Genomic DNA, 15,636 nt, shown 5'->3' with positions numbered 1-15,636 from the left:
CCATATTCAACTCCCAAGAGTCAATGTAGAGCCTCATCGAACCATCCTTCTTCTTCACAAATAAGACTGGCGCGCCCCATAGTGAAAAACTCGGGCGAATGAACTCCTTGTCAAGAAGTTCCTGAATTTGCTTCTTGAGTTCTGCCATCTCTGTTGGTGCTAATTGGTACGGTGCTTTTGAAATCGGTGCGGTACCTGGCATAAGCTCAATAGAAAACTCCACTTCCAGCAGAGGTGGCATACCAAAGACGTCATCAGAAAAAACGTCCAGAAAGTCCCTAACAATTGGGACATCAGAGGCTGACCGACTGGGTGTCTCGGGAACAGATACAAAAGTCGCTAAAAATGCTCGACACCCTCTACGCATAAGCTTCCTAGCCTGGATACAAGGTATTATACGCGGTTAAGGAAAGTACCTGTCTGGCTCCAATAAGAACTGCTCTCTCCCAAGCGGTCGGACTAGAACAGATCTCCGCTGGAAGTCAATCAAAACCCTGTTCTTTAATAGCCAATCCATACCCAGAATGATGTCAAACTCTGGCATCGGCAAATTCGATAAGATCCGCGTGAACAAGATTACCATGAAGCTCGAAGTCTATGTCTTGGATCACATTAGTAGCTGCCAGCTCTTCTCCAGAAAGCAACACTACTGAATACGCTACATCTAGCCCAATGGTCTTGACCTTGAGGAAATTTGCAAAGGTCTCCGAAATGAACGAATGAGTAGCCTCTAAATCTTTCAAGGCATTTGTAGCTGAACCAGCTATAAAAATTCTCCCTGAAAGGTTGGAACGTCAAGCTGAACCCAATAATTATGAAAGTTATAGCCATGCGAAGGTCAAAGTTCTTCTACTCTAAATTCCCGAAAGTAACACTGATTAGAACATGCAATCCTATCATCAATTCTATGTTCAAGATCTTAACCCAAACTCCCAAAACATTAAATCTCAAATACAACTTAAAGCTTTAAGATACCTGTCAAGAGCATTGTCTCCGGGTTTGTTTCCGCTGTGTGGAGAGAAAAAACTCTGCCTTGGCTGGGCAGACTCCCCTGAGGGAAATTCTTCAGTAAGCGGTCAGGACTATCACACTTGTAGCACATCCCGGAACCATATCTACAAACCCCGGTATGGCGGCGTGTGCACTTGGCACAGATTGGATACTCCATGGCCCTCGGGACTACACGTCCCTGCTGCTGCTGTCCTCTATTCTTGGATGGGCCGTGGAAAGGTTTCTTACTCTGATGTTGCTGCTGAGGAGGGCGGTGAGACGCTTGGACTGGTTGTTTGCCTTGGCGAACTCTCTCAATATCATTTTGATCCTACTCTGCAGCTAGAGCTCTGGAGACAACGACATCATAAGTAGTAGGCCAGCCACCCTAACATCACGGCGCAAGATCGGCCTGCAGACCATCCATAAACTGCCTCAACTTGGCTCCAGCATCATTTGCAATCAGTGGCACGAAATGGCAAACCCTCTCAAACTTAAGGATAAACTCTCTAACCGTCATGTCTCCCTGCCTCAGGGTCATGAACTCCCTGGTCAATCTGAAACGCACCTCGTCAGTAAATATTTAGAGTAGAATACCTCTTTAAAGCGCGTCTAGCTCAGAGTGGCCAAATTCAGGGCTACAGATGCTCCTTCCCACCACAAGCGAGCGTTTCCTCCAAACAGATAGGTCGCACAACGAACCCTATCCTCATCTCCAAGCTCCATGAATTCAAAGATAACCTCAAGGGACTTAATCCAGCCCTCGGCAATCATAGGATTTGTCGTCCCTGAGAACTCCTTTGGTCTCATCTTCATGAACCGCTCATAGGTAGCCTCAGGCCCCGTCTGCCTGGCTACCCAGCATTGTTTTCCGCGAACTGCGCAAAGAACTGTGTCATTCCGGCTAACATCTGGGCGTTCATGTCCGGTGGAAGGGGGTGGTGGTAAATCTCTCTCCTGCCTATGATCCTCACAGTCGTCATGACACTGCTCATCATCTCTCATGCGCTCAGGAATGCATCTAGGAGGCATGCTGTTCCATACATACAACCCATACGTAACCAACATGCATAATTCCATTATTTCTTTAAAGTTAAATAAATACTGCATAATCATAATCTTGACAGAAAACATTTCATGAAAACATGTTGTTAAAATATTTCATGCTTTAAACGAAGTGCGTAAACGTAAAACTTACAGACCGAAGACGTGACTTCATGAGCTTCTCGAGGTCAGTATTAGTGTAACCCTTTACAAGAACATAGGCTCTGATACAAACTGTAGAGGCCCATATTTCGTATTTGTAAATTTGCGGAATTATTAAAAAATTTTCTCTTCAAATAAATAACATGCAACATTCATAAAATAATCTGATAAAATAGGTTTAACTTAAAAGTAACAGCAGAAGTAAATATTGTGTTTCAAAATAACAACTTAAAAATAATTCAACATGATAAAACTGAGTTTGAACATAAAATATGAATAAACTGAAACATGAGGTCCTCGGGTTCCTACTATTGTTGACCCAAGCTAGCTCACTGGTCCCCGCCCTCAGTCTTGACCTCATCAGAACCTACAACAATCAAGCCTAGTGAGTTTAAAGACTCAGCATGCATATATCATGAATAACAAGTAAATATATCATAAAATTTCGTGTAACGTAAAAATATCGTATCGTAAAGCGTAAGGTGAAAATCATGTCATGAGTAATTATAAATAGGTGCATATCTGAAAATCATACGTAAAAGCTTTGCTCGATAGAGCTCTGTCTTAACATATCATATCGTAATTTTTCTGTAGAGATAATGTTTCAACGCAAGTGGCCCATAACATAACATGCACGTCTGATCAGACTAAACCAGAGTATACTGGGCGGTAGAGATCATCACAGCCCTTGGAATGGATATCCGTACCCATACATAATCGTAAACCGGTCTTAAGTCACCGGGTGAAGCAATCCCATAAGCGTAAGGTGGCTACAAGACATATCGCATATATCTCAAAAATAAACATTTTATATTTTATGCACATAATATAATTATAACCATGTTTTTACCGAATGAGTTGGATCATTCTCAGGCTCGCTGCGACCTAATTCTAACATGAGGAACATGCAAATAAACTCTACTTGACCAACACTTCATAACCGAACCAAAAACGAGACAATTACGCCCGCAAACTAAGTATCCAACCATGGCTTCGTACCAACCGAACCAACATTGAACCATCGTTTAGCCATGATTAAAATACACATAAAATGATGGAAAATACATCCTTAGGGCTGTAATACACGAAAAATGTGAATGGAGGCCAAAATTGTGAAACGCTATTTCAAGAGTCATTTTGGAACATTGCACCGTAAATTCTCGTACGACTTCTAAACTTAACAAAATCACGAACGGCTTAACTTTAGAGTTCTTATGTGATGAGCTACCGAAAAGAAGATGCACCTTCTTGATATGAGTAGTACATTTCAAATCTTATAAGCACTCTTCAACTATACAGTGCATTACATTGAACTGTCTCGGAATCCCTCTCATTCCGGTATGGGATCGGTTCATTCATGTTCCCTCCACCTAGAAGCCTTGCCAGGAGCCAATCATTGTCCGTGCAAACTCATGGCACCGACGATCACCCCCCGCCCTCTTCGGCCCCGGGCCTCACATACCCACCAGCTTCCGCTTGGTTTGTCCCCGAACCACACTGTACTAAGAGAGGTCCGCTCTGATACCAACTGTAACGCCATAGATTCGACGATTGTCCTCACTGTATCAAGACGGGTCTTTCTAGCGTGCTTATGTCCTCACTCACATGCACCCTGGAAACTTCCCAGGAGGTCACCCATCCCGAAATTGCCCCAAGTCAAGCACGCTTAAATTTGGAGTTCTTATGTGATGAGCTACCGAAAAGAAGATGTACCTTCTTGGTATGAGTAGTATATTTCAAATCTTATAAACCCTCTTCAACTGTACAGTCCATTACATTGAACAGTCCCGGAATCCCTCTAATTCCGGTGTGGGATCGGTTCATTCATGTTCTTGCCAAGAGCCGCTCATTGTCCGTGCAACCTCATGGCACCGGCGATCACCCCCCGCCCTCTTTGGCCCCGGGCCTCACATACTTATTCTACACTGTCACTCTATTCAGCTCTCTATAATAGATGCACAGTCTCATGCTCCCATCTTTTTACTTCACAAATAGTACTGGCGCACCCCATGGAAAAAAACTAGGGCGAATAAATCCATTGTTAGTAGCTCTTGAATTTGCTCTTTTAATTCCTTCATCTCGGTAGGTGCTAGGCGATGTGGTGCATTAGAGATCGGCACAGTACCAGGCATCAATTCAATAGCAAATTCTACCTCTCTCTCGGGTGGGATAATAGAAATATCGTCAGGGAACATGTCTGTAAAGTCCTTGACAACCTCCACATCCTCGATTGATTTAATGTCAGTAGTGGGTAAAAATTTAATACTAGCAATAAAACCTTGTTAGCCTCTTTGAATAAGCTTCTTTGCACGAATGCATGAAATGATATGCGGCATTTGATTTCTTTGTGCAGGCTCAAATATGAATGCTTTCCTATTGGGCGGTCTAATAGATACTGACCTCTGTCGAAAATCAATGGTAGCCCCAATCAGTGTGAGCCAAGCCATGCTAAAAAAAAATCAAACTCGGGCATTGGTAATAAAATAAGGTCCACCCATATAACATTCTTTTCCAATTTGAGTTCTACATCCTTAACCATGCTTGTAGATACAATATGTTAATTAGAAGCCACTGTAACTCTGAATCTCGACCCTACGTCCACTGTTAAGATTCAAAATTGCTTCTTGAAAGATTCAGATATGAAAGAATGTGTAGCTCCAGAATCTAGCAAAGCGTAAATCACTACGCCCGCTAACAAAATTCGTCCTCATCTCGATTAAGGACATAAGGTTAGAAATTTCATATCATCTATGCCTTTTCTAGTTTCCCATATTAGTATTTCAACCTGTTAATTATCAAAATTTCCAAGTGACCCTCAAAATTTTCGTTTTTTTGCAATTCAATCCTAGGAATATCGAATTTGTTCCATCTTTTCTACATAAGTTTTTTAAAATTACTATTTAGTCCCTTAAATTTTTGATATTCTACAATTTGATCCCTATATCCAATGTTTGTGAAAATGCTATGCCTAATACCTTAGAATTTAAAACATGCATTCTAAATCAACAAGTTCAATGCATCTCGATTTAATTCTAGCATCCATGCTTTTATCTCAAGCAATAAATCAATATAAAACGCTTAAATAGTGGGAGTACCTGTAATATGCGTAGTGTCTGGCTCTGCTTGCTCAGCATGCATCACGTAAGCCCTTCCAGACATGGGTTGTTTAAGCTTTGGGCAATCACCAGCCTTATGCCCCATTCCTCCACACTTGTAGGTGCCCCACATGCACTTGCCGTAGTGATAGCGAGAGCAGTCTTTAGGACGTTTTCTCTAGGTGGTTGTCCTTGTGGTTTTTACTGTCCTGGCCGCCTCGGTGGTCTCGTAAACGACTTCTTGTTCTGCTGAATTGATTGCTGAGCACGGTTCCCCTTGCGCTGCATCTCCAAGTCAATATCTTTAAGAGATTGCTCGGCTCAAAAAACTTGAGCAACAACAACAGTATAGTCAATAGGATCAATCAGCATCACATCTCGACGGATCATCGGCCTCAATCCATTCATGAAATGTCGTAGCTTTTTTGGAGCATCATTGGCAATCAAGGGCACAAAATCACAGCCCCTATCAAACCTCTGCACAAACTCAGCAACAGTAAAGTCCCCATGGCGGAGATTTCTAAACTCTCTCTTCATCCTCGAACGAACGTCAGTAGTGAAATATTTATCATGGAATATCCTCTTGAAATCCTCTCATGTCAGAGTCGCTAGATTCACTCCTCACTCCGCTCCCACCCACATTAAGAAAGAGTCTCCTTTCAGCAGATTGATGGTACAACAAACTCGGTCGGCGTCCGCCATATCAATACATCTAAAGATCATCTCAATAGATCTAATCCATCCCTCAGCCACGAATGGATCAGTAGTGCCAGTACAATCCGTGGGATCCATCATCCTAAATCGCTCATAGATAGATTCTGCTCGGACCCTCACACCATTTCCCACGTTCTACTCTAGTAAATGGGTCATACTTGCTAGTACACGGGCACTAGCATCCTGATTAGGTGGAGGGTATAAAATATACTCCTCGCGCCTATCCTTATTATCACTACCAAGAACCCGTCTAGGAGGTAACTCTGTACAAATCTTCCTTAACACGTAACCAACATGCATTTAACGTTTTAATTGAAACATGTATCTAACCTCTGTATCATGTATCATGAAAGTATTTAAAGTTCAACATATAAAATCTAAATCAGTAAAAGATCACAGACTTGAGGCGTGCCTTCTTGAACTTCTCGGAGTGGCAATAACACAACCCTTTAGGGATCCTTGGCTCTGATACCAACTGAAGCGTCCACTACTTTTTAACTTTAAAGTCATACTAATTTTTTTTTTATAAAAGTCGAAACTTGCATACTAAAATAACTCAACATTTCCAACATCCAAAATAAATTTAACATTTAAAATTTAAAGTGCATAAAATCCCAAAATTGTCAACTACCGAAAATCCAATTTCAACCTTTAACATGATCAATCTGACTTCAAAATAAAGCATAAAAATCTCTAATAAATTATTATCAAAATCTTTCTTTCAAAACATCGATTATCAAGTTAATGCGGAAAATAAGTGTCCCTAGGGAGTGTACTGCCGACCTCGATCTACTCAAGCGTCAACGTCTCCCTCAACCTCATCCTCACCTACAACATTCAAACCTAGTGAATCTAATGACTCAGCACGTTCTAAACATGAGTAACAAATAATACATATACAACACTTACATTAAAATCATACTTTTATTCAAAATAAGCAAGCATAAATTTGTAGGCATAATTTATTCATGAATCGTCAAATCGTAAAGCTTTCAATCATTTCTCATTTTGGGTGAAGTTTGATCCTTGAAAGTGACTAGTTGAACCCTGTGGTCGACTAATCAGTCCTAACACACCATTGCGTATGGGAACGGGCACTAGCCATCGACGTAAAATGGAAATACGATTGTTGGGCTCCCTCTGGGCATTTTCTCTCATGATATTCTTAAAAATCATATATAATATCCTTTTTTCACAGTCGATTCACATCCTTCAAAATATTTTTCTTTTCTTTTTAATCATAAAATATCGTGTCCTTTCCATATTTGCAAAATAGCATTTTTTAACAGTAAAAATTGCACAGCTTTACCATGAATCGTAAAATCTCATATTTTCATCATAAAAATTATAAAATATAATTTAGCATGCGTTATGATTTTCGGGACACCGCCAGACCTTTCGTACTACTCGGGCCATAAAATGATCATTTTGTTCTTGGATTCTAAAATTCTCGATTTTTACTGTTTCTTACTTTTATCGGCTCGAGCCTATCCCAAACCATCATATAAGTTTAAAATTTATTTATGTTATTTTTCTTAAATGTAAACCTGAGCCTTTCGATTTATTGAGTTGATTACTAAACTATGAAGCTTTTTAATCCCGAATAAATTCCAAACTTCATATTTTATTCCCAAATTTTAAACATAAGCTTTTCATACCTAAAATACCTTCATGAACCATGAATCAACCCCCGTAGACCATGGTTCGAGCCCTTACCTTCTCCCTAGCCATGTTCGAACCCTAGCATCAATTCAAGCCACGTGTTCCCCAAACCTTCGAACCATCCTCGAGCCAACTAGTACCATACCAGGACATGACCTTCCTAGACATCATTGAACCTCCATGGAACAATATACCTTGCCCGTATCCCCCAGACGAACTGTGTGCTCCTCTCTTTTAATCTCCTAGGTCGCGGACCCTCACCAACCCGAGCCACTATGGACCACAGCAACACCAGACCAAGTATCGACCCCGAGCCATCCTCCCTAGACCCTACTGGACCAGCCTAATCCCCCAAACGGCCATGCGTCCGACGCCTGAACCTAGCCGAAAACTCTCACTCCTTGTATAAGCGTGTGGCAGCCCCCTTCCTTCGAGCCCTAAAGATTCTGCTCGCCCGAGGACTCTTTCTAGACTCTGAACCAAGCCGCGCACAGGGTCTGAACCATGGTTGGCTGAGCCCTGTTGCAGCAGTTCCAACCCGTTGCCAAGCTTCCCCAAAAACCTTGAAAACCCTAGCCCTTTTGATCCCTTCCATTCATAGCCGCTTCTAGCTGTTATCCAGCCTTTGTTCCTCTCTTAAGCGACATTTTTTTACGTTACCTAAACATCTTTTGTTGGCAGCATGTCCCTTAGAACGTTTAACATAATAATCATTAAAACGTTAAACTATTTGTACATAAATATTTTTCATGCTAAAATACAAAAAAAAAATATATTATGATTTGAACGATGCATCAAAAGAGTTTAGAAGAGTGCCTTTAAGTAGCTAAAAAGGCTTGAGTATTCGATTATTGACGTGGGTTGCGAAGAATGACGAAGCAGCGACGAAGAATCCTTGTTTTTGCTCTTGATATTTTCGAAAACATGTGTGTGTAGTGTGTGTGTTTTGGCTGCTAAGGAGTGCTAGAACCCTATGATTTCCTTATTATTATTTTCGAAAATTGCATGCATAATGGTTTAAGGTTTTTAGGCTTTTAGTTTAGGGATAATTGGGCCTTCTAATCTTAGGTAAATTAAGCCCAATAATACCTATTTAATTGTAAAATAAAAGTTTATAAAAATTATTTTCAAAAATTAATAAATTTGATCTTTTAAAAGTCCCTCAGTTGCCCTAAACCTGGCTTCCTAGATAAAATCAAGATTGTCTCGTAAAATAATTTGAATTCTACAATTTTTGGAATAATTTAATCATATTAATAAGCCTTGAAATATTTATTGTAAAATATTTAATTTATCTTGGTCGTCCCCGATCTCTTTTCCAGCTTATTATCGAATATTCGGGTAAAATCTACAGTTTCATAAAATCATGCAATTAGACACTTAATCATATAATATGCTCATGTAAGCATTCTAAATCAATTAAATAAATCAAATAAGCAATTTCAATCGTTTGCATGCATGTGGTTTACATGGGTTGGCTTTTTGGATGTTACACGGATAACGTCGATAGTCATAGTCTAGTGGGTCGAAAGCTAGATGATTTCATAGAACGACATGAAATTCACATTTGAAAAATAATTGTAGAGATTTAATTACTTCGCTGAATTGAATTAGTTTTGCATAGCTCGAGAGGGCATGTTCAATTGGATAGAAAATCCGGTCGAAAGCGTAGATTATTGTCGAACTAATTAAGTAAATTAGCAAGGGGTAGGTGAACCGAGATTCCCAACAAATTCATTTATCGTTGAATTTTTAATCAATCATTTTAGCTTATATATTTCATTCTTTATTTTGAGAATCATTAGTTGAGCTTTTATTTAAACATTATAGTAGTAAATAATCATCCGAATTATCGTTGCTAAATGTTTAATAACTGAGAATAACAATTGCGAAATATAGCCTCCAGAGAGGACGATACTCATACTCTCGTACACTATATTATTACTTGACATCGTGCACTTGCGATTATTTCGTTCTTGAATATTATTAATTTTTAATAAAGATTTTACAGTGCAAGTTTTGCTCGATCAGTGTGCACGCTAACCCAAGGACCTTACGTTTTTCTGCACTTCATGTTATTGAATGAGGGATCATACATTATGTTTTTGCGTTTCGCATCTTTATACACGTTGAGGATTTGACAGGATTCAGTTTATTGCATGGAAGTTCTATTAAATTAGTAGTCTAGGGATTTGGATGATATTTAGATTTTTTTAATAACTGCAGTATTTTCATTCAGTGATCGAGTAACTTTTAATATGCATGGTGGTCTGTTTTCATTCGCATGCATGTGTATGAGCATTTCTGAAATTAGATAGCAAATTTTTTTCCCTAGTCGTATTTTAGTATTAGACGTTTCAGTTGGTATCAGAGCAAGGGTCTTGTTAAGAGATGTGCCACCGCTAGCTTCAGAAGCTCAGTCGTCAAGCCTCAAGTCTGTAAGTTTGCATGTTTTAAATGTTTTAAATTTTGTAATACTATCACCTGTATGTTTACATGATATATGTTTATAGTGATTTACAGTATATGTTTAGCTGTTTACATGATTTAAAGATTAAATGTTTTGAAAACTAGATTAAATTGCATGATGGGTTACGTTTAGAATTTGGACTGTGTTCAGATACTATGCCTCCCAGACGTGCCCCTAGCACTAACAGGCAGTATGGTAATCCTATAGGAGATAAAGGCTTTCCACCACCACCATTGCCAGGAGACGCAGCTAACCGAGTTTTGATGGTATTGCGCGCAGCAGGCTCCGAGACCCCAGACAGATTTCAATGATCACTTTTCTGGCAGAGGGTTGGATACGATCACTAGAGCTGCACTTCCAGTACTTAGAGATGAAAGATGGCAAAACGGTCAGGTGCGCCACATACATGATGAGGGATGATGCATCCCTATAGTGGGAGGGAGCAGAACACGGGGTGGATCTGGCTATCCTTATATGGAATCAGTTCAAAGACATATTCTACACCAATTACTTTCTAGCGTATGTCCGGGGACGCCTGACGAGAGAGTTTATGAGTCTCCAACATAGAGATTTATCTATGGCCGAGTTTATCTGGAGGTTTGATAGAGGCTGTCACTTTGTCCCCCTAATAGCGAGAGACGCGACAGTGAAGTTGAGGCACTTTATGGATGGCCTCATACCCGCTATTCACTGGGACGTTATGTTGATCAGACAAGCCACGTATGATGCCTGTGCTTTTTAGGCAGAATAGGCTCTCTGAGATATTGACGCCGAGATATTGCGGAAGAGGCATCATGCCCAAAAGAGCTCGCAGCCACAGAAAAAGGAGTTCACCGGGCCACCCAGGCATCAGGGGTAGCAGTAGCCTCAAGGTCAGCTCAAGAGGCTCGGACAGCAGAGGCTACCACAGGCTCCAGGGGCTCCTAAGCCGGAGGAGAGACAGCCTTGCAAGTAGTGCAACCGGTTCCGCTATGGTAGATGTATGTGGGGGGACCTTCAAGTGTTTCATTCCAAGAGGAGGGCCACAAAGTATCTGATTGACATAGGAAAAAGGGCCCACAACTGGTAGGTGATATCTGATGCATGCCGAGGAGGTGGAGACTGAGATAGACTCGACACTGATCACTGGTAAACCTTATGTTTAGAATTTTTATTTATCGCCTCGATCGCATGAGATATTATGTTGTTTGTTGGAATTATTTTTGGGGGTTGATAACTTATAATAAAACATGTTGCATGTTTTAATAGGTGGACTTAAGGATTGAATTGATTTAATTAAGAGCTTTATCGACCAAAATGCAATAACCAAAATTACAGGAACCTAGTTGCAAAATTCTAAAGTTGAGGGATGTTTTGCATTTTTCTAAATTTTAGGATAAAATTTTTGAAATTTTAGAGCCTAAATTGAGTAGATTCAAATTTTTATGGGGGTTATATTGCAAATTTCGAAAAAATAGGGATTAAATTGAATAAAATTCGAAACTTTAAGGGTGAAATTGCAATTTTCGAAAACTTCTAAGGGAAAATTTTGTAATTTTCGAGGTTCTTCTTGGACTAAATATGAGATTTTTAAACATTTGGGTTAATCAATGATAGAGAATTTCTTAAGTTTCAACACGATCAGATTTGATGATATGTTTTATTACAGGAAAGATATATATTTCATGTGTAGCCACGTATGCATTGCTGGATTCCGGAGATACACACTCATTTATATCCGAGTACATTTGTCAAGTGACTAGGAATCATACCAGAGGTTTTGGATTTGGGATTCAGGGTTTCGATTCCGTCTAGAGATATTATGCTTACCCCGTAGATAGTGAAGAGATTGGAACTTTGGTCACATAAAAATATGGTGCAGGTAGATTTGATTATGCTACCATTGCCGGAGTTCAACATTATTCTGGGTACGGACTGGGTTTATTCGAATGGAGCTACTTTAAATTTTTTACGGAGGTCCGCATCCGTTCGACCGCCCAGCGGTAAACCATTTATTTTTGGGGCAGTCAGACACCAGTAGATGCCGCACATCATTTCTTGCATCTGTGCTAGGAAGCTAATGAGGAGAGGTTGCCAAGAATTTTTGGCGAGTATTGTGACAGTGACCAAGCCAGTCACCTAGAGTATAGAGGATGTCGAGGTGGTTAGGGATTTTCCCAATGTTTTCCAGAATGATGTTTCAGGCATTCCACCAGACAGAGAGATGAATTTTTCTATCGAGCTCATGCCAGGTACAGTGCCAATTTATAAGACACCCTATCGTCTAGCACCTGCAGAGATGAAAGAGCTGAAGAATGAGATACATGGCTTGCTAGACAAGGGTTTCATCCGCCTGAGTTTTTCTCCATGGTGCGCACTGGTAGTGTTTATTAAGAAAAATGAGGGCAGCATGTGGCTATGCATTGGTTATAGGAAACTGAACAGGGTCACATTCAATAATAAGCATCATCTGCCTAGGATTGAGGATCTATTTGATCAGCTTCAAGGAGCATCAATGTTTTTGAAGATATATCTCCGATCAGGATACCACCAGTTGAAGGTGAGAGAGTCCAATGTGCGCAAGACGGCTTTCAGGACGCGTTATGGGCAATATGAGTTATGGTTATACCCTTCAAAGTGACAAACGCACCAGTGATCTTCACGGATCTCATGAATCGCTTGGTTCAGCCGTATTTTGGTCAGTTCGCCATAGTTTTCATAGACTGCATACTGATCTATTTGAAGAGCAGAGATGAGCATAGTCGGCATTTGAGGACCGTGCTGCAGACCTTACATGATAGAAGGTTGTATGCCAAGTTCAGCAAGTATGAGTTCTGGCTAGACAGAGTGGCATTTTTGCGCCACATCATATCCCGAGATGGAGTATAGGTTTATCCCAACAAGGTTGAGGCAGTAAAATATTGGCCAGTGCCTAAGACTGTGACCGAGATCCGTAGCATATTGGAATTGGCTGGGTACTACGGGAAGTTTATTCAGGGAGTTTATTCAATTGCAGTGCCCATGAACGCCTTGATAAAAAAGCATGCCAAATTCATTTGAGGATCAGAGTGCCTGGATATTTTTGACAAGTTGAAGCAAGAGTTGACTTCAGCGCCAGTTCTAGCTATGCCATCAGGGCAAGGAGAGTTTGTGCTTTTCACGGATGCTTCGAAGCTTGGTTTGGACGCAGTTCTAATGCAATATGGTGATGTTAGAGCCTACGCGTCCAGATAGTTGAAGGTCCATGAGAAGAATTATCCGACTCATGACCTCGAACTAACAGTAGTGTTTTTCGCCCTGAAGATTTGGAGGAAATATCTGTATTGGGAGAAGTGTAAGAGTTTCACCGATCACAAGAGTCTGAAGTACTTCTTCATGCATAAAAAGCTAAATATGATACAGCGGAGGTGGCTGGAGCTAGTGAAGGATTATGAATGCGACATTAGCTACCATCCGCGTAAGGCTTATGTAGTCGCGGATTCCCTGAGTAAGAAGCATGTAGTGATTGCTCAGTTGTCGGTACAGAGGCCATTGCAGGCAGAGATTCAGAGGTTTGAGCTTCCATCTTTTTCTCGGGGCGATGCTCCTAATCTTTCTACCCTGACAGTATAGTCGACACTGAAGGATAGGATTCGAGAAGGGCAGGCTTCTGACGAGCAGTTACAAAAGTGGAGACAGAGGGATGAGTCTAAGGGCCTGAGGTTGTAAAAGGTTGTGAACAGCATAGTCAGATATCATGACTGACTCTGGGTTCCTAGAGGTGATTCCCTGAGAGCGGATATTATGAGAGAGGCCCACAACACCCCGTACTCCACTCATCCAGGGAGTACAAAGATGTATAAGATCTGTAGTCTCTCTATTGGTGACCAGACATGAAGTGAGATATCTTGTACAATTTCGTGTCTGATTGTTTGACGTGTCATCATGTTAAGGCCGAGCATTAGAGACGTGCAGGGAAGCTGAGACGACACCCTATTTGTGAGTGAAAATGGGAGAATATTACCATGGATTTCATGAAAGGGCTACCGAGGACAACTGAAGGATATAATGACATTTGGGTGATAGTTGACCGGCTCACTATGTCAGCACATTTTCTACCGATCAAGAAGACTTTCACTATGACTCAGTATGCATATCTGTATGTTATAGAGATAGTCAGACACTATGGGATGCTAGTGTCCATCGTGTCAGATAGGGACCCGAGATTCATGTCTACATTTGGGAATAGTCTTCATCAGGCATGGGGTACCAAGATGCTATTCAGTACAACATTTCACCCGCAGACATACGGTCGGTCTGAGAGGGTGATTCAGATTTTGGATGACCTACTCAGAGCCTGAGTGTCAACTTCACGGCAGCTGGGAGTCGAAGTTACCACTCCTGGAGTTCACATACAACTACAGCTATCAGGCATCCATTGATATGGCTCCATATGAGGAACATTACGAGAGGAAGTGTAGGTCACAAGTTTATTGGGATGAGATAGGGGAAATATCAGAATTGGGACCAGACCTTGTCAGTCAAACTGCATAGTTAGTGGTCAAGATCCAGGACATGATGAAGACTGCTAAGAGCCGATAGAAGAGTTATGTAGATCAGCGACGTAGGGATCTAGAGTTTGAAGTGGGCGATCATATGTTGGTGAAGGTCGCACAGATGAAGGGTGTGATAAGATTTGGGAAGAAGGGCAAAATATGTCCTAGATTCATAGGATCATTCGAGATCCTAGAGAGAGTTGGGACACTATCTAATAGAGTCTCATTACCGTTGAATATGGTGGTAGTTCATAATGTGTTCCACTTCTCCATACTGCGGAAGTACATGTCAAACCCTTCGCATGTACTGAATTATGAGCCATTGCAGCTGACACCGAACCTATCTTTCAAGGAGAGACCCACTCAGATATTGGATAGGCAGGAGAGGAGGCTCTGGAACAAGTTGATCCTGATGGCCAAGGTCAAGTGGCTGAATCATTCTGAGAACGAGACTACTTGGGAGATGGAGATGAGGAGTCGCTACCCAGAATTATTCGGGGCTGGTAGTGCTGCAGCGCTAATGCTAGGTGCCTAGGCGCCAATCAAGCAACACAGTGTCAGCGCTTAGGCGCAAGTCCAATGTGGAAAGGGTATGGTTTTAGTGCTTATGACTCGTTTGGGTGCTGATTTGTCGATGTGACCGAGGTTATTGATAGTTAGATTAGGTCATACGAAGTTCGATTAGGAATCTTTGGACTATGGTTTAATTTCGATTGAGTTTGTGTTAAAACAAGGTTTTCGGCCCATGTTTTAAAACGAACTATAGAATTCACGCTTGGACTTGAGTTTACATCTAGAAAATAGTAATAAGTATGTTTTGAGTTGTTCTAATATGTTTGGTTGACTTCAAGTCGAAATTTTGAGGTCCATGGATAAAATGGGCAATTAAGGTTTCCAGAGGCAAAATGGTCATTTTGCACTTGGGTCGAGTTACCAGTCGTGGCATAGCTCTGATAAAAAATTGACATGTTTTAAATGATCATGT

General features: G+C 40.9%; 1 protein-coding gene across 1 annotated transcript; it reads left to right on the top strand.

Moving 5' to 3' along the window:
• Positions 1 to 14,751: 14,751 nt before the first annotated feature.
• LOC142550134 (uncharacterized) lies at positions 14,752 to 15,186 on the top strand. The gene has a single exon (XM_075659369.1). It carries the CDS (start codon positions 14,752 to 14,754, stop codon positions 15,184 to 15,186), a length of 435 nt encoding a protein of 144 aa, XP_075515484.1.
• The last annotated feature ends 450 nt before the right edge of the window (positions 15,187 to 15,636 follow it).

The sequence above is a fragment of the Primulina tabacum genome, chromosome 6 (genome assembly GCF_025594145.1).
Source record: "Primulina tabacum isolate GXHZ01 chromosome 6, ASM2559414v2, whole genome shotgun sequence".
Lineage (NCBI taxonomy): Eukaryota > Viridiplantae > Streptophyta > Magnoliopsida > Lamiales > Gesneriaceae > Primulina > Primulina tabacum.
The sequence above is the reverse complement of the archived record's forward strand: the minus strand, read 5'-3'. Positions and strand labels throughout refer to the sequence as shown.

What these genes read in the sequence shown, in the direction of transcription:
- LOC142550134 (XM_075659369.1), top strand. Translation starts at nt 14,752, where the DNA reads ATGTTGGTGAAGGTCGCACAGATGAAGGGTGTGATAAGATTTGGGAAG.